Raw genomic sequence first — 27,557 nt, 5'->3', positions numbered from 1 at the left:
CCATCAAAAAGAGACAAGGACATAAATATGTTTTATTGCAATAGTTTAGAGCCAGCCGAACTGCCCAGTAGGAGCAAGTCTGTGGAAATACCAGCACCACGCTGCTGGCTTTATGGCAAAGCTCTGTGCTGTTCCCAGGGGTGCAGGGTGCTCTTGGTGCTGCTGAGAGCTGTGTCCTTAGCGCAGCCTCCTCCCACTGCACGCAAGTGCCCTTCCTGCCCCCAGACCACACGCAAGCTTGCGGAAGACATTGTGAAAGCAAGCTCACACTTGAGTTTGGTGATGGTTACGCTGGCAGTGGTGGAAACAGCGTCATGGTGCGTAAGAGAGGAGAAAAGGGCAATGCCCTGCTGTAGAGCACGAGGGAGACACTACAGAGCAACAGGAAGCCCCGTGGTACATGTCGAAAAGGAAACACCGTTTATCCCTTGCCTTGCGGACAAGGGACATGCCCCCAAAGACCCAGTCTCTTAGCAAGGCTCATTTGCTGATGGTTTGTGGAGGGGAAACCAAAGAAGAAATGCTGACTGCTGTTGGGAAATGATGGGTTCTGCCTTCCTCCCCTCTTACATTCCTGCTGCCCCCTGTTAGCAAGGCAAACACATCTTCCACAGGTCACTCTCCACTTTGAGTGCTTGTAAGAGCTACATTTAACACCAAAGAAAAAATTGCTCCAGCAAAGTACTGTCTGGATGCATTTACACTCCCAGGGTTTGGCAGAGACATTTTCCCTCTGCATCTTACCTCGCTGTGGGCAGTTTTTCACCAGAGCATCCCCCATGCTGAGTCTGGCCTGGCAAACTTCTAAAGCAAGAATGTGGGGTGCTCATACAGCACCTGTACAGAGACACAGACAGACGGCAGGCTGAACCGGCCTCGCTGGGTTTGAAAGCAGTCGGCCTCTCTTGGGTTTCCTACATTTTTGCACATCACCTCCCCACGTTCAGGCTCATGTGTCTTAGCTTGTAGCTCTGCTCACACTGTTGTCTGGTGCTCAGTTAGCAACAGAGCCTCACTTTCTGATTAAGCAGGGCCATGAGCTATGTGTGTGTTGAAACCTGAACTCAAGGACCTTCTTCAATACATCAGCAGCCTCAAAGAGTGAACTTTTTCAGCCCGTCACCAGCCGTGCTCTGGAAGAAGCTGGACAAGGCTGGGGACAACTCTGGCAGCCCATATTCCCCAGCAAGGACCCTCTTAGCAAGCATGAGAATGGGAAGAGAGCAGCAAACTCTCACCTGTGCTTTTCCTGGGGTGCTTGAATCTATTTTTAGCAAACTTCTTAAAGAGTTTTGACCCTGTTCTTCTAGGATGCGGGTGCAGAGAGCCCATATCCTGCCTTTGTCACTGCATCCCGGACCTGCAATCCAGCATGCTCTAGGTGTGGCTGCCATGGTGGCAGTGGTTCAGCAGAGCTGCTCCCCTGTAGGACAGCATCTCTGGGCCAGCGGGAGATTGCGCTTGGCAAAGAGAGTTGGATATGGACCAGGGGAACACCTGCCCCCCTCCCCTTTACAGAGCTGTCCATGGAGCACAGACTTCAGAAACCTGAATCTCCAACACCTCAGCTGAGATCAACAGGACATCCCAGCTTAATTATCTCTGCTAAGAGGTGGCACCGAAAACCCTCAGGATACAGAGGTTTGGGAACCTCGGAACAAAGGCTGGAGTGGGGGGGATGCCAGGAGCACTCGAAGAAATCTTTGTATAGTAAACAGCAAGTGCACAGTCACACCTGCCACCAAAGGCTTTATAAATGCAGCAATTGCAATATCTGTATCCTCTAGCAAGTAACACCTGGGCATTAGGAGAGAAACCCAAGAGCTCTCTTGGCCCTTGTAATGCTTGCACAACGCCTTGGCTGCCCGGATGTCAGCAGGCTTAGCTTGGACTTCCTTATCTCTCAAACAGAAACTGTCACCACAAGGGGTTTTCGGCCACAAAACTGTTACAAGAAATGGCTGACTGCAGTCGTCTCACTCATGAGCTTGGGCCACTGTTGGATGTGAAAGCAGCCCTGGCCAAGCCACCCCAATCACCGGGGGATATGCTGGGGCAGGGGGAGGGGCACAAATAGCTTTTAAAAATAGTTTTTTTTTCCCCCCTGCAACCAGAAAAACAATGAGATGGCCTTTCAAAAGAGATTTGTACTGTGTGTTTGATTAAAAGAGGAACAGTAGTAAAAAAAAAAAATCTGAAGTGTTTTTAATGGTGCTTAACAGCAGTTGGTTAGATGTGGAGGTGACAAAGAATTTGGGAGAAAAGAGAGTAGCAAATGGTTGTCAAGAAAGTGAAGCCCTTTGCCTCATGCTACTTCTCGTGGCATAACTGCTGTCAGGCAGGGGGTTACATGCAGGGTTTCTCTCTTACCCACCTGCATGTAAAAAAAAAAACAAACACACACATAACTTCTCCCCTCCCTCAGCACACCCCTCCGCCTGTGCTGTTCCCTTTCCCAGGACTAGAGCACTCCTACTGCAGAGCAGCTCTCAGCTGCCTTTGGGCAGTTCTGCCACCCCTGGAAGAATCTCACCACAAAGACAACACCAGGAGGGTGTCTGGGCCCAAACAGCAGTGGGTGACAGCCAAGGCAGGCTCCCCTGAGCCACAGGGGAGGAAAACATCACAGACCAGCAAGAAACACCATGCAATACCCTTTTCCCAGGTGCATGTGGATCCCATACTCCTCAGTCAAGGGGAGCAGCTTCACGACTTGGTGGAAGAGCTTGCACCCCACTGTGTCAGCATGCTCAGGTTTGTGATGCAAAGACTGGAGGAGGAACCTGAGAAACCAAAAGCCTTACCTTACCCAGCTGCTGTAGAAAGCAAAACACCCTGGAAAGACAGTTCCGTCTTGTGAAAGCGAGAGACTCAGAAATAGCCACAATCAGAAGGTGCTGAATTTTTTTTCTGTATAGAGCAAAGGCTAAGCTCACTCTCTGCAAAGCTTTGTAGCAAGATGAGAAGTACTGCCTGCATAGCCTCTCAAGCCAGCCCACACCAAGACTGTCTGTGCTTTTTTTTCCCTCCCCCCAGCTTTCCTTCTTACCTTATCTGTAAGTGGCAAAAGCCACCCAACTCAGTAGCTGATGGTTTGAAATGCAACACCTTCAGGGCATCACCAAGACCTGGTCTTTGTGGTCAAAGCCAGGTCAAATCCTGAAACTAGCCCTGGCTGGCATTTACACCAGAGTTGTTCCCTTTCTGCAAAGGGGTGCGTTCCCTGCCAGTGCTTTTTATTGCAGTGACAACAGAAACAACTAGTTTGAGGTGAAGAAGGGTCTAACTTTCACCTCATCCTGGTATTAGCAAAGAGCCTGACCCTCCTACTGCACACCTCTCCTAGCACCCATCACACCCCAGGCAGAGAGAAAGCATTGATCCCAGATCAAGCCAGATGGGGGGGAAGGACCGAGACTGACCTGAAATAAATGCAGAAAAACCTGAAAAGGCTGTTCCTGGCACTGCAAGAGGGAAAGAGTGAAGAGTAGCTCAGAAACACAGTGGTTAGTGGAGAAACTTCAGAGCACGGAGACAAGGGCCTGGCTCCTCTCCTCCTTCCCACAGCTGCAGAGACTCTGGAAGCATTTGTGTTGGCAGGAAGGCAGCAGGAACAGGCAGCTCTTTCCTGTTTCAGGCAGCAGAGTCCACTGCGGACGTGTGCTCCTCCCTGCCAATGGCCGCTTGCAGGAAGCTGGTCCCATGTCCAAATCGCCTCCCCAGCCCCGTGGGTGTTTAAATAAGAAGACGGCAAGATACACAGCCAACATTTTGTTCCACCTTTATTTTAACAATCAGATAAAAACAGAACCATAGTTTTAAAAGAGTCATTACATGGCAATTATAAAGTGCATTTTCCACTTGAATGTTGTGTACAAAAATATCTTTTAAAAACAAACATGCAAAACACCCCACAAGGCACTTAGAGGCATAGAGCGAGGACAGCAACCCCACTTCTATGTTCACATTGGCAATGGAAAAAGGGAAAAGGGGAAAGGCCACAAGTAGTATTTTTAAACCACTATTGGTCAAATAGTCAGTTCCCAGCCTAGCTTTTACTTATGGCATTGCTCTTCTACTAGCTTATCTTTCATGTTCCTCCCTAAGCACACCCTATCCACAGCCTGAAAATGAACAGGCCCATAAGGAGATACCACCATCCGCAGCACCCCAGACACACATGCCTTGTTTCGGCCCACAAACAGCTCTCCATAGGCATGACAGCATGCCAGGAGAACACAACTTTTCTACAGTCAGTGTCCTAACAACATTAACACCATACACTAAATGAAAAAAAAAAAAGTGTCACTCAGATTTGCTTTAAGTTTAAAACCAGGTTCAAGCCAAGCTAGGCAACAGTCCCTTCAAGAGAGACCAGACGCAGGTTATAAGGGCTGACTCAGGAAGCTGCTTGAACAGAGGAATCAAGCCTGATGAGCTCTCTGGACCAGCAAGTAGATTTACCACCTGGACTAAGTGATCAAGCAGAGTGATGACATGCATTGATGTTGGGTTTTGAAAAAGCAGCAGTTGAAGGCTAGCTATTCTTCCTGCAAGCTATTCTTGTCCCTTTCGGCATCCAACCGTCATCATAGTATCCCTTCTAGGTTAGGGTAAAACAGCTTGTAAGTATTTTATACAGTAGTCTCCAGAATTAAAAGCCAGGTTTAAAAAGTTAAGTAGTCCAGCCCATCCATAGGCTATTATAGGCACCCAGAAAGTTATATAAAGCTTATGCACTAGAAAAAGTATGATTCCCTTGACCTCTATTTCTACAAACTATTCAGCACTCTCCCTTTGAGCTGCGGGATTAAGTTATTCTGCTCAACTAGCACGCAAGAAGCTTTGTGAGGCTGTTTGGCACTGCACAAGCTGGCCACCCCACCTCAGCGCAGGCCCAGAAGACAAGCCATCACTTTGAAGATAGGGATGGCTCACATCAGTGATTTGTTTTACATACACGGGTGGTGTCAGGATAGCCCCACATCTCACACTCTTCACAGCTAGTTCTTTGCATAGGTGGGGTGAGCTGCTGCTTGTGGACACAGAGATGCAAAGTTTGGGCATTTACAGGTTGAAATGGTAGCTACTGCTACAATGGCGAGGGAAGCCCAGCATGTTGATGTTCAGCCGGTATAGCCACAGCATCCTCACACGTGAGCAGTGCCACACGGTTAGCTGCCAAGCAGTCCGTGGCACGGAGTAACAAACCATTAGGAGATCTTTTTTAAAAGCAACATCATTCCCAAAGCCTGTTTATCCCAAAGCATTGCTGCGATCGCATGTACCACCCCTTTCTTAGTCAAGGCACTTCCACCACAGTAGGTACACAACAGTCACTTCCTTGTAACAGGACACTGCAAAGAGTAGCAGTGTGGCCCATTTGCATTTAGGTCCTGTAACACCTGAGCACAGCCTCCTGCACAGGACTCCCCAGCTGGACAAAACTGTTTTACAGTCCACAGGAGGAAGAACTGCATTTTCAGAGACCAGCATGGCCAACAGCTGACTTCAGATGTCCATCAAGGAGAAAAAGCATCACTGATCGCTTGTGATTAAAGAAGCAGGAAGGCTTTGAAGAAGGCAGTCAAGGCTGTCAACCCACAGCGGTGTTACAAGCACCACACAGCTACAGCTAATCTCTATTTTTGGTAACACCAAGGGCATAATGAGAGTTTTTCAAGATCAGCTGATAAAACAACTGGTGACTAAGCATATCGGATCCTCTCCCACGGGCACATAAGTCTCCTAATATGGCAGGCTGTAGGGCCACACTTCCTGTCATCACAGTTGCGTTTTCATTTCCAAAACACCCTTTCTGCCTCCAGTAGGAAGGACCTCACACTACAAGGATGCATGCACGGAGAGGACTCCATTCCCTGCAAGGCAATCACTCCATTTCCCAACAGGCATGGGCCAGCTTTGCAAGGAGAACCCTGCAGCTGAAGTACAGCCCACTAAAAATTAATATTAGAACATATTTTGAAAAAGCCTTTTAACTCTAGGCAAGCAATACAAACCAGTCACCACTACATAGCTTGGACAGACGATATAAGCACTGTAATGTTTCCCTGGAGACTAGCAGCTTTACAGAACAGGAAGGAGTAGCAGCACTGAAGAGACACACGAGCAACAGCTCCTGGTCCTTTGAGCATCCAGAGAGCCAGTTAACTGAGGCGAGGCAGGGAATGCAGCCCTTTACGCCAGAGATACTTCCCTGACTACAAGCCCACTGCCAGCAGAGCACATCTGGTTTTGCTGGGAGGCTTATGCAGAGCTACGTGGAGCCATACTTCTTCCACCTTTCCGTACGCCTCACGTTCAGACCAACTCCCAGGCCTGCGGACACGCCAGCAACAGTTAGTCAATCAAGACTTTGTCCTTGGGTCAATAGTAAGGCCCTAGCTTCTCGTAGCCTGAATAGCTGGGCCACTCGGGAAAGAGGCCGTAGGAGCACCGAGGGCTCCCGAACTGGTCAAAGGCACTGCCGAAGTCAGGGCCCTGCGGGGGATGGATGGCATCCTGGGCAGACTTCAGTTCTGACCGTATGATCCTGTAATTTGTGCCCCTGTTGCTGTCCCAGTACACCTTCCCATTGCACTCAAAGGAGATGGCAAACTCAACCCTTTCATGGGATTGAACTCCCTCGGGCAAGCTGATGTCAAAGGAAAACGTGTCCCGATCTGACCCTCCATACGTATCCTTGACATACTGGCATGGGTAATCTACAAAGTTTTTCCAGGTGTCAAATGTCATCCTGATCTTCACAGTCTTTTCAAAAGCAAGGTTCTTCACCTTCACTGTTCCCACAACGGATCGCTCCTTTAGCATACAGTTTTCAAGGCAGACACAGTCTGCCTGGAGGCGGTTTCTGAAGTCCAGATAGTCCACAGAGGGCTGAACAAAATCCAGGACAAAGCTGTCCCTCTCCACTGTTGTCAGGCCCACAATGTTGTCTATCAGCTCAGTGATGTTGAAAGGAATATCTAGTGGATCGTCAAACTCTGAGAATACCTTCACCATCGTCAGAGCGAAGCCTCTGCTATCTGCAAATGACACCCTCTTCTTCACTTTGTTGTGTGTGAAGGAGTTTGCTGCCTCTTCTGGTCCATTCAGCGCAGTCTTGCTACTCAGCTGGATGCAGGGCCGCAACGGCTTGCTTGGCTTCGGAGCAATTTTGCAGGCACACTTCTCTCTCCGCAAGGGTGAAGAGCATAGGTATAGCTGCATTGCTACATCCACAGCCATTGCTTGTTTGTGAGGAAAGTAGTCTAATACTCTGGAAGATGAGAGGAAGGGTCAGTTGATGTTAGAAAAGCATTTTAATATTACTTTTGTCAGACAAATGCTACACCACTTCGCCCCAGCCATCCCAAAGAAACTTGCTTCCATCAACCCCCCAAGTTTAAAGGCAGGTACTTGTATGGTGTGACTTACAGACACAGTGAGAAACATGCTACAGCAGAAGCGGCAGGACCAGAGCCTGTTGTGTCCTTGGTCAAGATCTCTTCCAATTGCTACAGGGACAGTCACCATTTCAAGACACACACAGGCACTGCCCTACTAGGCTAGCAACAGCAGGCTCCAAAAAGCAAAACCCATGGCTCAGTCCTGCTGATGTCCACAAAATCCAGGGATTATCAAATTCCAATGCTACATAAAGCAGTATTCCTGCTGCGCTCTCCTCCTGCCAGGAGAGACTCTCCCCAGGGCATCGGATGCTTTTGTAGGAGCAGGAGCTCAGTTTGTCACAAGCTGCTGTACGCAACTGACCTCACCTTTCATAAAATCCCAAATGTCTGGTATTTTTGGAGGCTAAAAAGCACTTGTTTGGTTGAGCTACATACTTTGCTCATCACTGTCTCCCAGAACTGCTCCATCTAAAATGCCTGCAAGTGGTATTGTAAGGATAGCAACAGTCTGAAGCAGCAGCAGGGCACAGACTTAGCTGACATTGCTCCGCACCTGCAGAGGAGCCTCTTTCTTCCTTATACTGCACTTTAAAACAGATGTCAGCTCAGACGGCCCAGCAAATTTTACCTCCAGCGCAGACTTCGCACCTCAAGCCTCCACAGCGCTTGCGCTGAGCCCCTGGCAAACACCCGTACAACCACAGGGCTCTGCCAAACACAACTCACCTACTCAAGGTTGACCAAGCCTTTGGAAACAAGTCCTTCCCCTGGAAGGTGCAGGCCATATGCCCCTCTACGACAGCCTCTCCTCCTCCAGCACCCAGCCCGTTCCTCCAGGCATGCAGCACCATCCCCCTCTGTGCACCCACTCTAGGGCAGCTCCCACCCGATACCTTGCCAGATGCAGCCCTGGAGTTGCCCCTGAGGCCAGGCAGCTCCCCGAACATCAGACCTATCGCTCCTGCCCTTACACTGAGGTTAGGCTGGATGCTTTTGCAGACTCTTTGGCCTGGCTCTGGGTAAGCTGCTGGACAGATTTATCGCACACATGCCCCTTAAGTCAACTGCGTTGCAGCTAGCCTTAAACACAGAGTATTCCCTTAATAAAAATCCCGTTTGGCTGCAGGCCAGGCTCCAAAGCTGCTCCCACTGCACAGAGCAGGACGAGCCAGCAGCGGTAGCAGCGGCTGCCGGCCACGTGACATGGCAGAGCTCTGGCTGCCAAAGCCACGCACAGCCAGCTCTAGTACTTGATTGCTGCCCCCGTGCCAAGAAAAAGCGAGAGCTATGCTCTCCAATACAGTGCTTTAACTCCCCACCCTGCAACACCAACAGAGCAGCTCTGAGCAGCTTTCACAGCATCCATTCAGCACAGGCATCTGTTTATTCAGAGCCCATGTGCCAAGGCTTGCTTCCCAACACACCCACCAGCTAACTCCTTCTGTATTGCCTCCTTCAGCCTCCTTTCAGCTCAAGGGCAGCTGTACATGACAGACAGCAGATCCACCTGTCTGCTAGCACCGTTCTGCTCATCTCTACCTGGTTTTGCACACTTTATATAGGTCATTTCCTCCTTTAAATTAATGCAGCCTCCAATGCTTCTCTCTTACTTGGGCCAGTTTCATCCACATTGCATCTTTTCCCAGGGAAATTTATTCAGCTGAATTCCCATAACTGCCGAGAAGTCATGTTTCTTAATAAGCCTTGGTTATTCACAATTTTTAGAACGAAGAGGCATGAAATATCCAGCCTGATTTGCATTACGTGGAGCTTTTTTCCAAGCTAAGAACTATAGTAAGAGCTTTTCATACCTACTACTAAGCTGAGCTCTGTGCTTTTACAAACTGCCTTTTTCAGCTCATTTGATACCCAGACATCTCCTTCCACGCTTGAGAGCCTGCTGATGCCCAACTCACAGCCAACAGAGGGAGGTTTCCCTTTTGGGGCTAGTGTTGGCTCTCTTGAACTTCAGATGCTTTGAAGGTGGGAGCAGGAAAGGGAGCTCTAGGAAGCCAACGGTGCAAGGCAGGCAGCCCTACGCAGGTACAGGGGCTGATTCCTTTCCCCCTGCTCTCAGAAGGAAGACAGACTAGATTCTGCCTCTGGATGTCTTCCCACAGCTTCACCCTCTCCAGAAGAAGATGTCACCGCTCACTCTTCCCTCCTCTATTTCTAGGAAGGAGAAGCAAGTTAGAGCAAAGGACTTATTTACACCTACATTTATCAAACTCCTTCGATTGCCTCCATGCTGCTTCCAGCGCTGTTTGTGCATAGGTAACCCTCTTGCAGAGGGCTCCATGTGCAGCAGCTGCTAACCCAGAAGTTTTCAGACATGACACACTGCTGGAGGAAGCAGCACTCGGGTTTTCTGCCCTCTTCTCCTCTCTGACTCAGGAAAGGCCGAGCTGTTCCGAGGCCACAGCCCAGTCCTCACAGGCATTTATTTACCTGAGGTCCGGGTGATACGTTAACCCCGCTACAGCCCGCCCCTCCTGCAAACAAACGCAGCGCTGCGAACCCGAGCCAAGCCGTGCCGCCCAGCCCCACCGGGCAGACAGACAGAGCCCGGCGGAGAGGCGGCCCCGCCGCCCCGGGGCTACCGCTCCCGCTCACCCGGGGAGCTGCAGGAGCCAAGCCTGGAGGATCCCGTCCCCCCCGGTAGCAGTACCGCGGCAGGAAGCGCTGGTACCGCTCCCGCGCACCCGAGGGGGCTGCGACCCCGCACCGGGGAGCACGGCAGACACCCGGAGAAGCCAAACGGCAGCAGGCGCCCGGCAGCGGCGGGAAGGAGGACACGCGCCCCGGCGAGACCGTACCTGGCGCAGTGCATGAGCCCGGCCGCGGCACCCCCCAGCTCCCCGCCGCCCAGCCAGCGCCGCGCCCGGCGCCTTAAGACCGCCCGCCCCGCCCCGCCCGCCCGGCCAGCCCGCGCCGCAGCCAATGGGCGCGCTGCGAACGCGGCGGGGGGCCAATAGGCCGCCGGGCGTCCGGCACGCGAAGGGCCGCGGCGGGGGGAGCCCCTGGCGGGGCGCAGGCGGGGCGCAGGCGGGGCGCGGCGGGCGGGGGCTGCCCGGCTGCTCCTGAGGGGCCGGGGCAGGGGGAGCGTCCTCGCCCTGGCAGCAGCGGCGGAGCTGGGGGCGGGGGGCAGCACTTCCCAAGGCCCTCAAACCTAAGGGACCTTCTCCTTTGCGGAGGGATGTTGCTAAGTCAGCCCCTCCGCCTCTTCCCGCGCAGGGCCGGCTTGTTTTGGCAGAAGGTCCAAGCTCTGTGTCCGGCCTTGGATGCTGCCGGTCCCTTCTCTGTCCTGCGGCTCCTGTGCCACGGTGCCGTCCCTGCCTGTCCAGAAGGGCGGAACGGGGCTTTGTGAACATCCACAAGTAAGCAGATAAGGGCTAAACCTGTAGGAACTGTGTCCCTCAGGCAGGACAGCCTTTTCAGGGCACTCATCTTCTCGGCTGGGCTGGCCCAGGGCGTTTGGGTGCTGAGGGACGGGTGGGGAGGAGGGTTGCTCACACGTCCACATCTTGTGACCGCAGTGCCGGCTGGCACTGGGTAGAAATCTTCAGAGGTTACTCCAAAATCCTCTTTCCAGACAATATTTGTGGTGTGGAGTGGAAAATAGGACTTTCTCATAAAGGTGACTTACAGTAGGAGAAAACACCTGCGGGGCCCAGCTGTCACAGAGGCCCGTCCCACAGAAGCCTCCATCTGGGCACGCGCACAGAGTGGGGAAGGTGTTACCGACACCCTGAAAACATCTGTCAGGCGAGTCGGTGCTCTGGCATAGACCCCCACTGCTTTGCCGGCCAAGGGGTCTTCCCAGCTGCCCTCCTGCCGCCAGTTCCCATCTCTGCTCCAGGGGCTGCTCCTGAGCCCGCTTTGGCGCAGAGCCCGATGTCCTCACCGATGCAAAGGTGTACATGGAGCTGGCTGCTCTGGCAGGGAAGCAGCTTTGGGGACAAATGCCACATCCAGGGGCAAGCAGCGGAGGCTGTAAAGCCTACTGCGAGGTGGGGATTGCGCATCTACCTTCTCCCCATGGCAACGGTGGGGATAATAGTATCTGTCTCTTTTTGTGCCACATCTGGCCTCTAACTACACAGCTGCGAGCAATGCTGCTCTCTCTCCCCTCCCTGACATAGCATAAAAGCAGGATTGAAGTGTCAACATTTGTTTTCAATTAACTTGTGGAAACACACGGAGCTATTGTTAAAGCCAGAGACTTCCTGCTGGAAGCTGCCATTTCATAAACTTATTACTCTCTGAGGCAAAAGGGTTTTGTTGAGGGGAAAAAAAACACAATTGTTTTTTGTTTTAAAACCCCTTTTTAGATAAAGGCAGTGATAAGATTTAAAATTGGGGAGAGAGATATGAAAGATGTATCTGCTGCAGGAGTCTTGCAGACTTACAGCAATATTTTATGTGCCGAGGGTATGGTGGGATTTCAGCATGTGCTACTTAGTGACAGGGTTTACAGCAGGGATGAGGGGAACCTTGTTCTGATTTGCCTGGGAGCAACGCACACAGACCCGATAAGGTGGTTGCGGCCCGTGGGCCCTCTCCACTGCTGCCTCCCCTTCTCCAGGCAGGGCCACCGCAGCCTGGTTCAGCGTCACTGATCTTGGGACACCAGAGAGATTCAGGTGGAAGCGGTGAGTTTAATGGGATGAGCCCAAAAACCGGGAAGCCCCAACCTGATTTACAGTTGTTGCTCTGTGCTGCCACAGGTTTCTCCTGCGCATTGCTGGCTGCTGAGCACCATGGAGGTGCCGAGGGAGGTGTTGGTTAGCCTCGGAGCTGTGTGGGTTTTGGCCAGCCAGCCCCCAGCACAGGGGAAGGAATGCATGTGAGGTGGCTTAGGGTGCATTTCTGCCCCACGATACAAGCCCTGTTTGTCATGAGTGGGGCTGGGTGTTTTGCAACTGCTGCTTGGTGTTTGCTCCCAAAGCAAAGGTAGGTGGAAGTCGGGGCAGGGCGTTGTGGCGGGCTGCGGACACAGGCTGTTATCTTTGGGGAGCTGAGATAGTGGCTATATTTAGCTCCGTGCTAGGCCCTTGCACAGTGGTCTTTGTGATTTCCCCACCGCTTTCCACCCCTCCTGCCTTGCTGAGAGATGAGGAAGAGCTAGCTCTCTGGCATGGGGAAGAGGCTCCAGGGGTGTTTCTCCCTGGGGGAGCATTGCAGAACCGGTCCCATCCATGTCAGACATCTCTGGAAGGAGGGTCCCACTCTCCCATCAGGTCTCACCTGGGGTTTGTTCCTGGTTCGGCTGGAGGATTTAGCCCAGGGCCCCCTGGGACAGGACGTGGTGACTTCTGCACCCCTGGGGTGCAGCCCCACTGGCTTCCTGCGGGAGGAGAGGCAGAGCTTCTCCATCCCTCCTGTGGGGCAGCCCTCCTTGCCCCGCCACAGTCCCTCAAAAGCCACCTCTACCAGCAGGCTTAGGTAGGTCCTTGGGGACCCTTCCTGGTCCTGCCACCTCCTCTGGTGCAGGCACTGGTGGATGCAGCATCTTCTCCTCCCTGTCGGGAGCCAGCAGGCTGCTGCAATGGTTCGGCCTCCCAGCAGCCGGCTGCCGGGCCGCCCCGGCGGGGAAGGGGAGCGGGGCTGGGGGTGTTGTGCAACGTGTCCACACCGCAGCTGGCTGCGGGGCCAAGGCTCAAGGGCGAGTGTTGTAAATCGGTGGAGTGGCTGATGTAACAGCACTGGCCAGGGAGCTGCGCCGGGGCTGCCGCCACAGGGCACCCCATCCCACACCTCGTGCCCTCTCCCAGATCAGCAGCCCCCTCCTGCTACCTCATTCTCCCCACCACCCCAGCTGCCGTCCCCCATTGCTGCCGATGGGCAGGGAGGCTCCAGCCCCCTGCATCTCCGCACCCAACTGCAGCAGTGCGGCTGGGGGGAGGTCTCCATCGGGGCGGTGGCAAAGGTGCCATGCTCCTTGTGCTCGCCATCACAGCAGCCTGCGGAGGCAGACAGTGCCTGCCGTGGTGGTGCGGCTGATCCTGTTGCAACGCTGGCGCTTGCCAGCAATTTCCAAATCATCACTGCTGAGAAACTGCTGCTGCCTTTGAGCCAGGCCGCGATGCTTGCGCCAAGCAGAGGAGGGTTTTTGTTAAAGTCCACCTGCCCGTGACAAGGCTATGAGGATAACTCTGAAGTAATTTTAATCAGATGTTGCCTTTTATCAAAATGCGAAGGGAGAAACTAATTTTGGAGTAATTTTTGTCATTGAGGGTCAGGGAGGGAAAGCCTGACTGAAACAGAAGAGGCTATTTTGGGCAGCGCTGGGGTACGGCAGGAGAAGCAGCCAGGCCCGTGCAGTGCCCCAGGAGCGGTGGCAGTCAGCAGCATGACCTGCCATCCTCCAGAAAGGACGTATTCATGGCTGAGCTGGGTGTCTGTCTGGCCGTCAGTCCTCCCTCGTCCCTTCTCGATGTACCAGTGGGTTTCAGCCACACTTGACAGCGGGGTGGGAAGCTTACAGGCCCCTTTTAAGTTTTGTGAGAATCAACAGCTGGTGGGGAGAGATCCAGTGAGCATCCTCGCCGAGCAGAAGTGGAGTGAGGCTTGGCTGCAGTGGCCCGCTGGCCAGTCAGTGTCTGCAGCAGCTGGCCAGCCAGCACCGACAGCCCCTTGGGGAGCTGTAGAACATGTCATGGGGCTGGTCTTGGAGCAGTGGAGAAAGCTGGGATAACGGAAGCGGGCAAGGGACAGCATGACAGAAATCTCTAGGAAACAAGGCTTCTCTAGCTCTACGATTCACCAGCCAACTTGGTCTCAGCTGCAACTGCGTGCTGAGGTCTGACGTGTGTTGCTTGGGAGCTCCTTGTGGTCCCAGGCCCCTGTCCAGCTCCTGTAGGGTCACAGCAAACACAGCTCCACCAAAGAAAAGACTTGAGAAGTCCTGTCGGGTGATGGGATTCCCCTCTTTTATTTCCATAGGTCTCAAACTCCTGTGGCCATCCCAGAAAATTAAGCAAAGAGCATTCAAGTGTGCCCCGGTACCAAAGGAAATCCTGCTCTCAGTTAAGGCTCTTGACTTTGGGGAGCTGTGCTCCAAGGCAGAGGCCCCACTGCTTCTCCTGGCTCTGTCCAGAAATGAGGAGTTACTTCAGTACATTGGCTGCAGGCCCGAGGTAGGATATTTACCTTGGCATGGCTCCCTTTGGATATCGTATGCGCACGGTCAAGAACCCTGAGGAACATGTACTCTGCCCTGAGTACTCTGCTGGAGACCGTGGCACCTTCCCTTCCAGCCCAATGTGTGGGGCCAGACGCAAAGCCTGGCCTGGTACTGTGTGTTGTAGAAAAAGACTGGGTAGTATAAAATTATGGTTCTCAATAATAAAAATGCCCAGCAAGAGAGACCATGAAAATCTTTGCCGAAAAGGGAGGTTATGGGGGAGGGAATGAATGCAAATAAGTTACTACAAATGCCTTAAGGAAAACTGCTACTCTCAGAGAAAAACGGAATGGGCTTCCAGTGAAGGAAGAGCCCAAAGGGCAGCACAAGGAGACAAAATGACAGTAGAGCAACCAAATGACAGGCAGGCAGGAACAACAAAGAGGTAAGTCCTCGACCAGGCATACAACGTGCTTGTCAAAAATGTTACAGCAGTACTAAGGTGAGGCACTATATGCAGGGTACCAGCTTAAAACAACATCTTCCCCGGAGTTTGGGACTCAAGAGTGGGCAAGCCTCTCCAAGAAAAGAAAGGTATCTCCTGCTTTCTCAACATCTATGATGTTCTTTTCAGAGAGCTGCTCCAAGACCTTGCCTTCACGCAGTCTACAGATTTCATTCCCATCAGTGAAGTCCTGGAAAAATCATAGCAAAAGAAAGGAGGTTGGTTGTCTGCCCCAAGATTGCACAAAGCAGTGCAACTACTGTACTCATCCTTACTTTTTTTTCTTGAGAGCGTCCCTTGCCCTGGTGAACATGCAGTGCGGAGATGTCTGGCTTGACCTCCCAGAAAATTTTCTTTGTTACACTTCAGTTGATGCAGAGAAACACGGTGGCTTTCCATCCCTTTTGCTGTTTGCTTGAACCCAGGCGTACCTGGCTGTGCAGATACAATGTGTTAAAAAAAAAATTGTCTGAAGGAGTACATGCCTTCCTACATGAAGGGAGCAAGGAGCATAAACACGCAGCCTGGACTAGAACCTCAAATCCTCCAAATTCCCCGTGTGCTCTTGCAGGAGAGGGACAGCAAGGGCTGGAGGGGCGAGAGTATTAACAGGAATCAGAGCTATTTCCATCGATACACTGATGCGATCGCAGAGACCGAGGGATGCTCAGCTCCTCTCAGGCAGGCTGAATCAGTCCAGCTGCATTGACAGCTTGTCCTGTTTACACCACACAAGTGTCCAGCTGGCTGGACTTGGATCTGCCCTAGATGCACGAGTCATAGTGAAGCAATGTATATTTTAACTCGGGTGCCCTAAAAAGACTGCAAACCTTATTAGGTGGGGCAGATGTCTTGGGAACTTGCATGTATCCAGGCCTGGGGACTCAGAGGGCTTATCTTTACGTGAGAGACTGTGCTTTGCCTGAAAGTCACTTGTATGCTGATGAAGGCTGAGAGAGAAAAGGCCAGACTGAGGGGTGCCTGTAGTTCTTGATGATAAATATGATCCTAAGCTCCTTTCAGGGATTTACGGCCTTCAGCTGAGCCTCTGTCAGTATCCAGGCGCTCTCTGCTGCAGCAGAGAATGGTCAGTCCCTCCATGAAGCATTTTGTCTCATCGTAAGATGAGTCAATGGAAGATGGGATCCATTGCTTTCCAGACTTGCCTGTCTCTGTGCATTCACTATAGGGGGAATCTGAAAATCAGCAGGAACAAGATGCCTGACTTTTAAATGGTATCTCAAGCAAGTACCAAAGGCAATGTCAACGATAAAGGCAAGAGCTGAGCAGAGGGTGCTGGGGAAGGAGATCAGCTAGAGCTACTCCCATCATCAGCCTTTGCATTCTTTGAAAATGTTTTTCAAGTGTAACTTGGCCTTTTTATTTGGAAGTTTTAATTTAATCCCAGGAAAAAAAAACCTGGTGATATCCAAGGATTTATCCAATTAACCAGAAGCTTGAAGTTTCCTTCTTGCAGAAACTGACTGCTAGCAAAAATTACCCCTTTCTGGGGGGGGTAATTACCTCTCGCTGGTTCTTGTACTTCTGAAGTTGCACGTTAAATGCAGCTAAGTAGGTCATTTGAGATCCCAGGTTTGGTGCATACCAATACCTCCACTGTCTGCAGGTAGCTTGGCATTGCCTCCTCTCCTGAGTGCTTAGGATCCTACAGAGATAGCTTTCTCCCTGCCTGATCTTGCAAGATCTAGCTAATCTCATCTGTACCTACCAGGAATCGGTTATGCACCGCATCGTTGCACCACAGCAAGGACTTCTAAACTTGGATTGGATGAAGCAGAATTTAGGAAATGTGCCTGCAGACAAGAGACACACCCAGTGCAGGAATAACTCTGACGGGACCTGGAAAGCAGGCTAGTTATTCATAGGAAGCCTGCCGCTGGCTCTAGTCGGGGAGGAGGAAGTCAGGCCATTGGATGGTACGGTAAGCAGCGTTCCAGTGCTGACAGCTGGGAATAGCGCATGTCCCAAGCCTATGGAGCCTCCGAGCATTTTTGGCTGTCTCCTTCATCCCTCCTCCTCTAGTCTCTGCTCATCTCTGATCTGCCCAGCTTCCCTCTGCTGCATGGGATGGGATGGCACACGGAAGAGGAGGGTGCTGTCAGCCTTCAGCAGCAGCCGCTGGGATCCTGCAGTGGCTGAAAACCAGCATAAAGAAAATGCAACCCCCTCCCAAAAGTAAAACAAGCTGCTTGGTGTCCATCAAACTTCCTGGGATGCCACTGATTCCTGAGCAGAAGTTAAAGCACTGGAAGGCAAGTCAAGGTGGTGCAGACACAGCAGGTGGCAAAGGAGGAGGTCTTTGGCTTTGGAAGATGGGAGACCAGCTTATAGTGATCTGAACCAGGTGGCACCAGCAAAGCTGGAAAAAAGCAGCAATAGCCAGGGGCTGTAGGAAAGTCAGTAAGTTGAAATAAATACGATGGTTCTAAAAGTCATCACAAGTAGGCTGGGAATTGAATTTGCTGACTTATCTGCTTCTGATAAAGGAGAGACAAATCCAGAAGAGGTGCAATAGTGCATAGCAGCTGAACATCCCCCGGTGACTGCTGTATTTTGGGTGACTGTTTTTTGATTAAGGAAGTGTATGCAATATTTTTTTGTGTCTTGTGTCTTGTGCAAGAGAACAGCAACATGGGCATCAGTGTGACTCACGTATATGTAGGCACACACATACACGTGTACTTGCATGGACACGCTTTTGCACAAAGATGTGCATGGAAAGATGTAAGAGTTCAGTGTTGTCGCTTATGCTCAAATAAGCTCAAAGAACAGAACATCATCTACTGTTGAGCTTTTCAGTTGCAGAGAAAAAAGAAACCTGGTCGCACAGATTTTGAGCTGTCTTAGGTTTTGATCTTTTTTCACCTCCAGAACTGCAATGATAACTCGGGTGTTTTTTCCGAAAGCCAAATGCCACTTGGTCTCCACTGATAGGCCATCTTTCCTAGTCTTTCAAAAACACTTTGACCCCCACTGCATTAGTCCAATTTTATGCAGTACCACTCCATCAAAATTCATAGCGCAATGCTGAAAAATTGCAGGCTGCACCAAACTCTCTGCACTAATTATTCCATTCTTGTAAGGGTCACTTCAAAACACAAAGTCTCCTGTGACGTTCAGGCTCCCAGTGTGGCAACAGCCTGGAAAAGACCAAATGCTGTGTTTTCTGAAGCTGGTTACTGTAACCTTATCATCTGAGACTTGCAGAGCGCTTCAGATCTCATCGTCAGCATGTCCCAGAGACAGGAAGGTGCTGTCATGTCCTGGAGAAGGGCTGTATAGCTAGGCTGGCTGCCCCACGAGGGCTGACCCACCTCAAACCCTGCCAGCTTTCTCAGCTCTCTTTGATTGCGTGGTCTTGAAATTACTTCAAGTCCAGTCTTCCAACTTCCCCTCCGTAAAGGTCATTGCTGGTTGGATCCTCCATGGGAGTCCTTACAAGGCCTAATGCAGCTCAGGCTGTTGCTGCCTGAGCTGGGTTTAAGCTGTTTGACAGTTTTGGGACAACATTTGTAGCCCTCGGTCCCACAGTCATGAAAGTTGTGGTTGTGGTGGGGTTTGCTCAGGTAAGGGATTTGCTTGGGTCCTCCAAAAGGTAGGCAGACTTAGCTCAATCAGATCAAATAATCAAGTACTGTTTGATTAACAGCTTAACCCAAGCTGTTTGTGGCCTCCCTGACAGCCAGGGCCTGATCCAGCCTGTGCAATGGCACAACTGGGGCTTTGCACCATTCTCATGCAAGGAACCACGTGCCGCACGTGCAGGAGCTACTCTGGCACCCAAACTGCCTCCGAGCTATTTAATGCCTCTGCTTAAACGTGAGCTAAGGCAGCTATAAATAGCAATCGGTGGCCCCTGGTTAACCCAGGGGCTTTGATCACAGAGCTGGCTCCGCGTGTCCGTGCTCGGCTGCTCTCAGCCTCAGCTCTCACATCAACTGGGGGCCAAGTTCATCAGTACTCCTGGCTCATTGCTGCCTTGTAGTCTGGGCAATGGGGCGGCGGGCATATGTTTCATTAGATACCTGTAAATATGAAAATACATATTTATCTATTATATGGCAATAAATTTGCTTGTACATATCTACAATATCCAATTTGTAATAGAAAATATAAAGCATAAATTGCAAATTAAGACTTGAGTGCAAAGCAAACTGTAGAGATTTCTAAAGTTAAATAATATATTTGAAATAAATCTCTAAATAAAGGGTTGGAGGCAGCTGCCTCAGGGCAGGGAAGGCACTTGACACCAACATTGCAAAGCAGACAATGTCCCCATCTGGTACAGATGCTGCCCTGAACAGTCTGTCATGGGCCTGACGGCTGCCTATCACGGTGCTGCTGGCCCCCAGCACGTCTTATCTGCAGAAGCATGCATCCTATTTATTGAGTGGACTTCCTTTGTTTTGCAGCCCACTCTCCCTTATGTGCAGGGGGAAATGGACCACATTTGAGCTTAGGGACTCACAAAAAAGTTTGCTGAGTGTCACAGGTATATTGGAATTTCTCCCTAGAAATCTTCACAGAAGGCAAAATCCTACGGGCAAAGGGACAGCTGCAGAGCAAAGAGCAAGGCTGCCCAACTCCTCCTCCCTACCCCAGGGCTCCCGTGTAGAAATGCTCCTGGGGTTTGCAAATAGCTTGAAATCACCTGTGGGGACAGGTAGTGATGACCACCCTGAGATGATGCTTCCCCACCCATGTGCCTCAGCTGGAGAACCTGGGCAGCGCTGGTAATTCCAACCACCCTATACTGGGAGAGTTGGGATCAGCAGCGAGGGCACTGGTAAGCATCACTGGTGGAAAACTCAAAGATGCCTGCCCTGTGGCAAGTAAAATGAGTCTCTGCTTGATAATAAACAGGGGCATGAGAAATAGCAGCCTGAGAGTCTGTGATTTCTGTGATCCTCTGAGGAAAAAAACAGTTTATCATCCAAAAGCTGCCCTTTATGTCAATGCTGGCCCCCCAACTTCTGTGCAGCTGGCTCAGCGCATGGGCAGGGAAGGGCCCAGATGTGGCCTAGTGGCATTTGAGCTCAAGGTCTAACGTGTCTAGAAAAAGCCTGATAAGAGCCAGGAATTCAAGTGGTCCTGAAATAGTGATAAGGGCAGCTGGGGAATGCCTCATATGGACACATGGGCTGGGGCAGTGGGGCTTGCTATGCAAGGAGGTGACACCTGCCCCACACGCACAGTGTCACATTTCACTCCCGAGGAGACTCGCATGGGGCGAGTGACGTGTGCTGCATCTCAAAGGCACTGCGGAGTCTGTCCTTTGCCTGCCCTACACGGAGCTGCAAGAGGAGAGGGCTCTTCTCCCAGGCAGTCCCCAGAGGTTGAGCTGGCCTCCATGGAACCCCTGGGTGATGAGGAGTGGCCCTGCCTGCCGAGCCACGCACACTGGACGGCTTTGCCCAGTCCAGCTGCTTGCCAGCTGGGTTTCTTATTGCTTCCTAGAGTGCCAGGCAGCCCTTCGAGTTGTGTGGCACGTGCGCCGTGCTTCAAATGCAAAAGCATTGCTGTCAGAATGTCATCCACGAGGCCACCAAGGTAGGACCCCAGAAGCTGCATGGCCCTCCCTGGCGTCCTTCCAGGATGTCCCAGGTACCACAGTGGGGCACAGCTCTCCCTGTTGCCCTTCCAAGTTCCCCAGCCTCAGCCTTTGCCTCTCTGGGTGAGGTTTTGGAGGCACAGCCAGCCATAGCATTCTCATCATGGGTTGCTCCTGTGCTGGCCTGGTTTAGGGAGCATCACAGGGAGAGGGGAAAAGATGGTTTTCATAAGTTTCCATGTCTCACAGGACTCTGCGGTGGTGCTTATCATCGTCCTGTCCACAGGCAATTTGGAGTCTGGGCTGAAGCATCTGACCAAAAGCCAGTGCAGACGTTGGTGTCAGAGCAAGGTGTAAATTCAGGGGCAGATCAAAGTCAGGTTTCAGCTCCAAAAACTGGAGCGGCAACTGGAGGCTCCCTCGTGGTTTGCCTTTCCTATGCCAGATGAGTTTTCCTCTTACTAGAGGTTGTGACCCAGTTTCTGTTTCAGTGACCAGGTCCGACAGCGACCGAAGGTCATCCAAAAGAGGCCCCTGAGCTTTCCTGAGCTCTTTTACTGGGTCATCTAAGATATCTTGATCTGTGGGCCGCAGTGTGCGGTAAACCATGCTCCTTTCTGGGGTAAGCTAGAGACTGCAAGAGACAGGCATGGGCTGGCATCTGGGAGGAGCATGTTAGATAAGCCCAGTGCCAAACAAAGTGGTAGCCAGCTACTGCGTGGCCATGTGACTATTGGAGACTATTTTTTAACCTGTAAGTAAACTGTGTCCTAACCTTTCATCCCTTTCATCTTGTGAAAAAAGATATTCAAGCTCCCTCCAAATTTTTTTCAGTTGTTTAATGCCTTTCAGTCTCAGCCTGGACTCAGTTTGGAGGAAAAAGCGAGCAGGTGCTCACGTTGAGCAGTTGTAGCCAACAAAGATGTGTGCTCCGTGGATATTGTTGCAAAGACCCCTGTGCTGGTGGCGGGTGCTCTTTGGGGTGCACAGGGCTAATGTCTGATTAGTTCAATCTTAACTCCAAGCTTCAAACAAGCATGGTGAGCAAATGCCTTCCGGGAGTTGCCTCCAGCAAGCCGCACTGTGGCCTCCCTGTCATCCCCCTGGGGACTGCAAGGTTTCCCTTTCCCTGGCTGTCGGGACTCCCTGGGAGGTCACTGCTGATCTGCCTCAGGCACAGGCAGCTGCATCTTAAGCAAGTGCCTCTGTGCAGCCCTTTCCTCGGGGTCCCTGTTGGCACAGAGTTTAGTCTAACCCAGACTTCTCCTCTAGGCAGGCCTGGGGGATGGCAGCAGAAACCCGTGTCTCCCTTCTTGCAAATGGCAAGAGGAACATGGGAGTCCCAGCCCTGCAGAGGTGGTTGAAAGGCTGGCAAAGAGTCCATTGAGTAAAAGTGCCTGTTTCATATCCAGTGCAGATGCAATGTAAACACGCCGCAAATCCTCTGGCAGCAAATCCTCTCCTCAAAATCACGCAGAGTTATTGGGAAATCAGCTGCAGACAGTTGCCCAGCCACCTTCTTTCTGCTACTGGCCCGCTATGTTTCCATTCTCTCTATCTCTCTCTACCCTGTAGTGGCGTTCAAGAGCAAAGTGAAACAAGGGCTGAACGTAGCAGTAGAAAGCTTTACTATCTCCACAGAAGTGCAGGAAACTGAGCATGACCAGAGAGTAGGCTCCAAAAGCCAGAAATGGAGCATCAAGGAATTTCAGACTAAATCACCTTAACTCTGCCCAATGCTGAGCTGATGGGAACAGTCCCTCTGCTTCGCCCAATGGCGGGAATGTGATGGTGAAACAGGGGATCTGAGGAAGGGTCTTGAAGCTCCCCTGTGGTAGGTGGCACATATTACAGGACCCAGTGGGGCCTTTCCCTGCCTGGCTTGGAGCATCCCCTGCCCTCGTTGCATGGGGAGCAGGAGGGCAGCTGTGGGGTCTGTGCCGGCCGCCGATCACGTGGAGGCGGCGTGCTGTGAGCGCTGCCAGCTTCAGGGCTGAAGCCCCAGATTTAGTCTGAGAAGAGCTGCTGTGCAGAGTGGTGAGCTCTGTACACGTGCCTGCGCAGCCCTGGAGCGCAAAGTCAACACAGCCCCCTGCCAGGGCTTGAGCTGCAGCTGGAGAGAGGAGCTGCCAGGCTCCTGTGTCCCTCCCAGGTGGGTAGGGGGGCAGACTCCCCTCTTGAAGAAGCCTTTCCCTGGCATCCTGCTGGGACGCGGCCAGGCCTTGGCAGGTGCTCGATCGCCTCTCAGGTACCCTCGGGACAAAGCGCTTGTGCCCTGCCAGGCTGGCATGGCTCAGCAGTGACTACGTAACACCAGCCCGGAGGGGCTAAACCCCAGGGTGTCTGCACTGAGACTGAGCATCTTACTTCGCCCCTTCCTCCGGAGGTAGGCAGGGCGCTTGAGGAAACATCTGGCAGCTGGTTTCATGGTAGTCCTGCAAGGCCAAAAGCTGCCAAAGTCTCGCTCTCGCTGTTTTACCTTTTGCTGCCAGGCTGGGGCTGTTTAAATAAGCCACAGTTATTTACCATGCCCTCTGGTCCTCGTGCTGTGCTGCGCTCTGCCCTGGAGGCTGCCTGGCTTGGGGCTCTCACCGAGGCTGGGAGGCGGTGGCAGGCTCAGACAGACTGCGCTCCTGAGCGAGTAACCCCAGGGTTATCTCCAAAAAAACAAACAGCCTGGCAGGTTATATGCGTGTGAGGCTGAGGGGGGGGGGGGGAAGTTTCACAGCCCTTGAGCTTGTCCCTGTTACCTTTCATCTCCTATAGCCTTTATCATCTCCCCAAAGGGCCTGGGACAGCCTTAATTGGAGATGGGGGCTGTGATGGTGGATGCTAGGTTAAATATGTATGTTTTCTTCATGAATAAGACAATCTGCATCCTGGCATATATTAGATATGTGGACGGCTCACACATGCTGAAGATTTTGGTCTGCCCTGTCTTTACCTGGTATCTCAACACCACACAGCCTGCTCAGGACAGCTTCTCCCCCCAACCATGTGGGATGCAATGCCAATCACACCCAGCATCTCCTGCATGACAGCATCCCATGCACCCTCCCCATCTCCCTCCCAGCCAGCTCAGCCAGTGCTGTCTGCTCATGTCAGTGTCATCTGCCCCTTGGTACTTCCCAAAAAGCCACAAGGCCATGGGGAACATGGTTGGCTGGATCAGCGCAGCTCTACTCATAGGAAGCAAGAGCCCAATAGTCATGTCCCAAGGTTCACATGTCTTTGTTTCCCAGAAAAAAGTAGCCAGGTCATGCATTTGTGCTAGATGCTGCAATCTGTGGCTGCCCAGAGCTCTAGTTTGCAGCAGACATGCTGCTACAGCCAGCCCCAGGCTTTCCAAAGGGATTAGCAGCATCCACTCACTGCAGGAAAGGGGTGTGCTGAAGGTCACAAGCCCAGCGTTCCTCTTCCTTTGCGGTGGCAAAAGCGGATCCCGAGGGTGCTCAAGGCAGGAGAAAAGCAAGTGGTCTCGTGGAGAGCAGAGCCAGCCGCTCACATTGCCTTGTTGCTCCATGTCTTTGGCTGATGGCACTCCAGGGATGAAGGGAGGTCCTACCAGGAGGTCTCCTGCCTCTTAGTGGGCTTGATTTTCCTGGAACCGGGATGTATTGGAGACCTTTATGCTTGGGTCCAATGTTGACCTATGGCTTGCTGTGACCTGTGGGTTTAAAAGGTTTTGAGAAAGGGACCCACAGACTGAATGGGCAGTATCAAACAACCCCTGCTTGTAGGAAAAGGGGTTAAACCAGAGTGAGCTGGGAGGAATGAAAGAGGGTGCTACCCTAAAAGACGAAAATGAGTGCAGCGCTTTATGTCCCAGGACTTAGTGGCACAGTCCCTCCAAGGGACAACAAAATGCTTGGTCCTGACACTCCCACATTGCTCTGAAGGGAAAATGCAGAGACTGCCCGCTTCCCGAGCGGCGGCTGTGCTCGGAGGGTGGACGTCAGCACTTCCCCATGCATTTGGGCACCTCCTGGGAAGACTGCCAGTCTCTGAGAAAGGCCTTGCACACCTTAAAAATCAGGACCTCAGTAGCTTCTGGGCATCCCGCTTGAACAGACAGGCCAAATTACAGGAGATTTAAAAATCTTCCCTCAGGTTTTCCAGGGAGAGCTGGTGGGGCGTCTTACCAACAGCCACCTGAGACAAGATGAAGTTACAGTGAGCAGTAGTGAGCGTGTAGGCAAATCTTTTGCATTTATTCATTTGAAGTTGATTAAAATTCTGGCAGTAAAATGAAAGAAAGACTACATCTTGGGAATGAAAACCCTGCCCTGAGATGGGAGACTAGCCTCCAAAGCAGTCTTGGCAAGCCCATTTGAATACTTCTTATATGAAAATTGGGGCAGTGTCAGAGCCATGGCTACAGGGCTCTCTCCTCCACTTGTTTCCCAGTCTCATCCCAGTGAGTTTGCCAAGGCAGCGTTGTCCCAGATGCCGAGCCCCAGAGATGATGTGCTAACTGCAGGGCTCGCTGGAGGTTTAGGATTGTTTTAAATAATGCGGGCTGCTAGATTAGCTGAACCAGCCTCTCTCTGCCAACACATTTGCCATGTATGGCAAACACATTCCATTTTTGGCTTCAGGCACACTTTCCATGTCATCAATGCAAAAAATTAAGTGGGCGCAATATGTCATAAAGGTAAGAAGATATTCCAAACCCCCTGCCTCCCCAAAACACAATCCCCCCCCCCCCCATTTATTTAACATTACAGGAAAGAAACCCTTTAATCTACCAGCCACAAAGATAATACTAATTTATCTTGGTTGCTGTGAGCACTAGAAACTTGATACAGCAAGCTCCTCTGTGGGAAGGCGATTGTTTCTATTTTTGTGGGGACTGGTATTCATGGGATTAAGCAAGATGCTCTGGACACAGCCCCAGCTCCCCGGGTGCCTGCTTTTGGACAGTACGGCAACAGCATGGGGCTGTGTGTGGCATGGGGCTAAAAGCCCAGTCAGTGTAAAACAGTGTAAAACAGTGTGTGGTGCAGTTTGATCTGGCAGAGAGCAAAGCTGCCGTGAATCATGAAATAAAGCCAAAATGCTCATCCTGCATGAGACTTTTGCAATCAGTAGGATGTAGGCAATGTTATTCCAGGGAGGAATACCAACCCTGCCTACATCTCTTGCTCCCATCGAATCTTCCTGGAGTGTTCTTCCCTTTTGCTTGAGCATTGGGATTTCTCCGCTCATTCCAGACACAAGGCAAACAGACACTCAACAGGAAAGACTAAATACAGCACATACCAAAGCCCATCGCAAACATGGGCCCTACAATAGCAAATAGTTGTAGTTGCCTGGGCTGACGCCCTTCTTGCTCCAACTGCCCACCTTCCTGGTATCTGCTAGGTAAGAGGAACAGCTGCTGGTGATTGACTTTGGCAGCAGGGGCTGCATGGTGATGCCAGACTGCAAGAGCTGATGCTGAAGAGCAGCATCCTGGAAGGCAATGGGAGAACTTTTCAGGGTCAGCGCTCACCTGGTCTTGTCATCTCTCTCTGTGCGTGCCAGGTTGAGGTAACTTGGTGGCAACTCACTGCATGGCAGAAGCAGAGATACAAGGAGTACTCCTGCACATGAAATCCTACTTCTGGGATTTGCACTGGGTTTGTGCTCAAACCCAAGCCCATGGTGCAAGGTGAAAAGCCCCTCTGCTGGCTGAAGAGTGAGGGTTGGCCACAGCACGTCCCAGCAGGGCAGACCATCAAGAGGAAGCTGTGCAGGTCTGTTCCAGCAGCCGGGATGCCCTGTTTCACAGGCACCTGGCTGCTAGCTGCAGCTGTCGGGATGCCAAGGAATGGATTAACCCCTACCATGTCTGAGACAGACCTTAGGAATGGCTAGGAAAGGAACAAAATGGAAATGCTGCTTGCAGCAGTGTATCTGTAGCCAGGGTGTGCCCATGTCTCAGATGCTCTGCACAACTATGGTCTCCCCAGTGCCAGAGGAGAGCATCAAGGATTTTTAAAGGTCTGGGATGGTTTCTACACCAGGAACAGGGTAGGGTCCTCAGCCTTGAGAGGACAGATGAGGTACAGCTGTGAGTGGGCAAGGAGGAACTGTCTTTCACCAGGTGAAGCTCTTGGGCGTCCTGTTACAAGGAAGCAAGCGGAGCTGGTTTCTTCCCACAATGCAGAGCTGAGAGGAGGAAGTCCCTGCTGTGGGATATTGAGGTTTGCAAGGGTTCAAAAAGGGATACCTTGAAGAAAAAGCCATCAAGGGCTATTAGATGGAGACACCTTGTCTGGCTCAAGAAATGCTGATCACTGGAACCTGGGTGAGGTTTCAGGGAGAACTGCATGTTTTCCCAGTTCTCTCCCTCCTCCTTAAGCATCATTTCTTTTTCTTTGTGGCTTTTTTTCCCCTTAATTTTGTTGAAAGCTCCTTGGGGAACAAGAAAGGGAGGTGATGTGTGGAGCACAGGCTGTCCCAGGGTTATAATGCTTTATTGCTCACTGGCAATAAGTGAGATCTGCTATGATAGCCTGAGAGGAGGGCAGATTGGCCTGTTTTATAGCCTTCTTTGTCTGTCTGCAGCTCTCAGTACTGCTTGGAGTCATTAAAAAAGTGACCCTGGAAATGCTGGCAGAGGATGAGGTTTGCTGCTGCTTCCTGCATGAGTGTCTTCACTGTGTGCTTCACATCGCAGTGGGCTGCACTGTCGCCCCAGGTCTGGAGCAATCAAAGGAGGTGAGGTTTTAGAGCAAACACTGAGAGCAGGCATCAGTGACTCCAGGGCAATATCATGAGTCAAAGAGGACATCCTGGTCTAGGACACCAACCGTGCTTCTGGCAGTCAGGACTGAGTGTACCCAGATCCCAACCTGCACCATGATGTTCATGGAGGGAATGCGCATGGGCACGTTGGATGAGAAGCCATGAGATGTGTATGAGCTGGTCCCTGCTCTGGCTGAGCCTAGCAGCAGT

General features: G+C 51.7%; 1 protein-coding gene across 1 annotated transcript; it reads right to left on the bottom strand.

Moving 5' to 3' along the window:
* Window positions 1-3,764: 3,764 nt before the first annotated feature.
* PPP1R3B (protein phosphatase 1 regulatory subunit 3B) lies at window positions 3,765-10,305 on the bottom strand. The gene is made up of 2 exons (XM_075149512.1): window positions 10,229-10,305; window positions 3,765-7,279 (listed from the first exon to the last, which is right to left on the bottom strand). The coding sequence occupies exons 1-2, from the start codon at window positions 10,240-10,242 to the stop codon at window positions 6,388-6,390; spliced, it is 906 nt and encodes a 301-aa protein (XP_075005613.1). The 5' UTR covers window positions 10,243-10,305; the 3' UTR covers window positions 3,765-6,387.
* Window positions 10,306-27,557: the final 17,252 nt, after the last annotated feature.

Source organism: Calonectris borealis, chromosome 4 (assembly GCF_964195595.1).
Source record: "Calonectris borealis chromosome 4, bCalBor7.hap1.2, whole genome shotgun sequence".
NCBI classification, from domain to species: Eukaryota; Metazoa; Chordata; class Aves; order Procellariiformes; family Procellariidae; genus Calonectris; species Calonectris borealis.
This window is presented reverse-complemented; position numbering and strand designations above follow the sequence as displayed.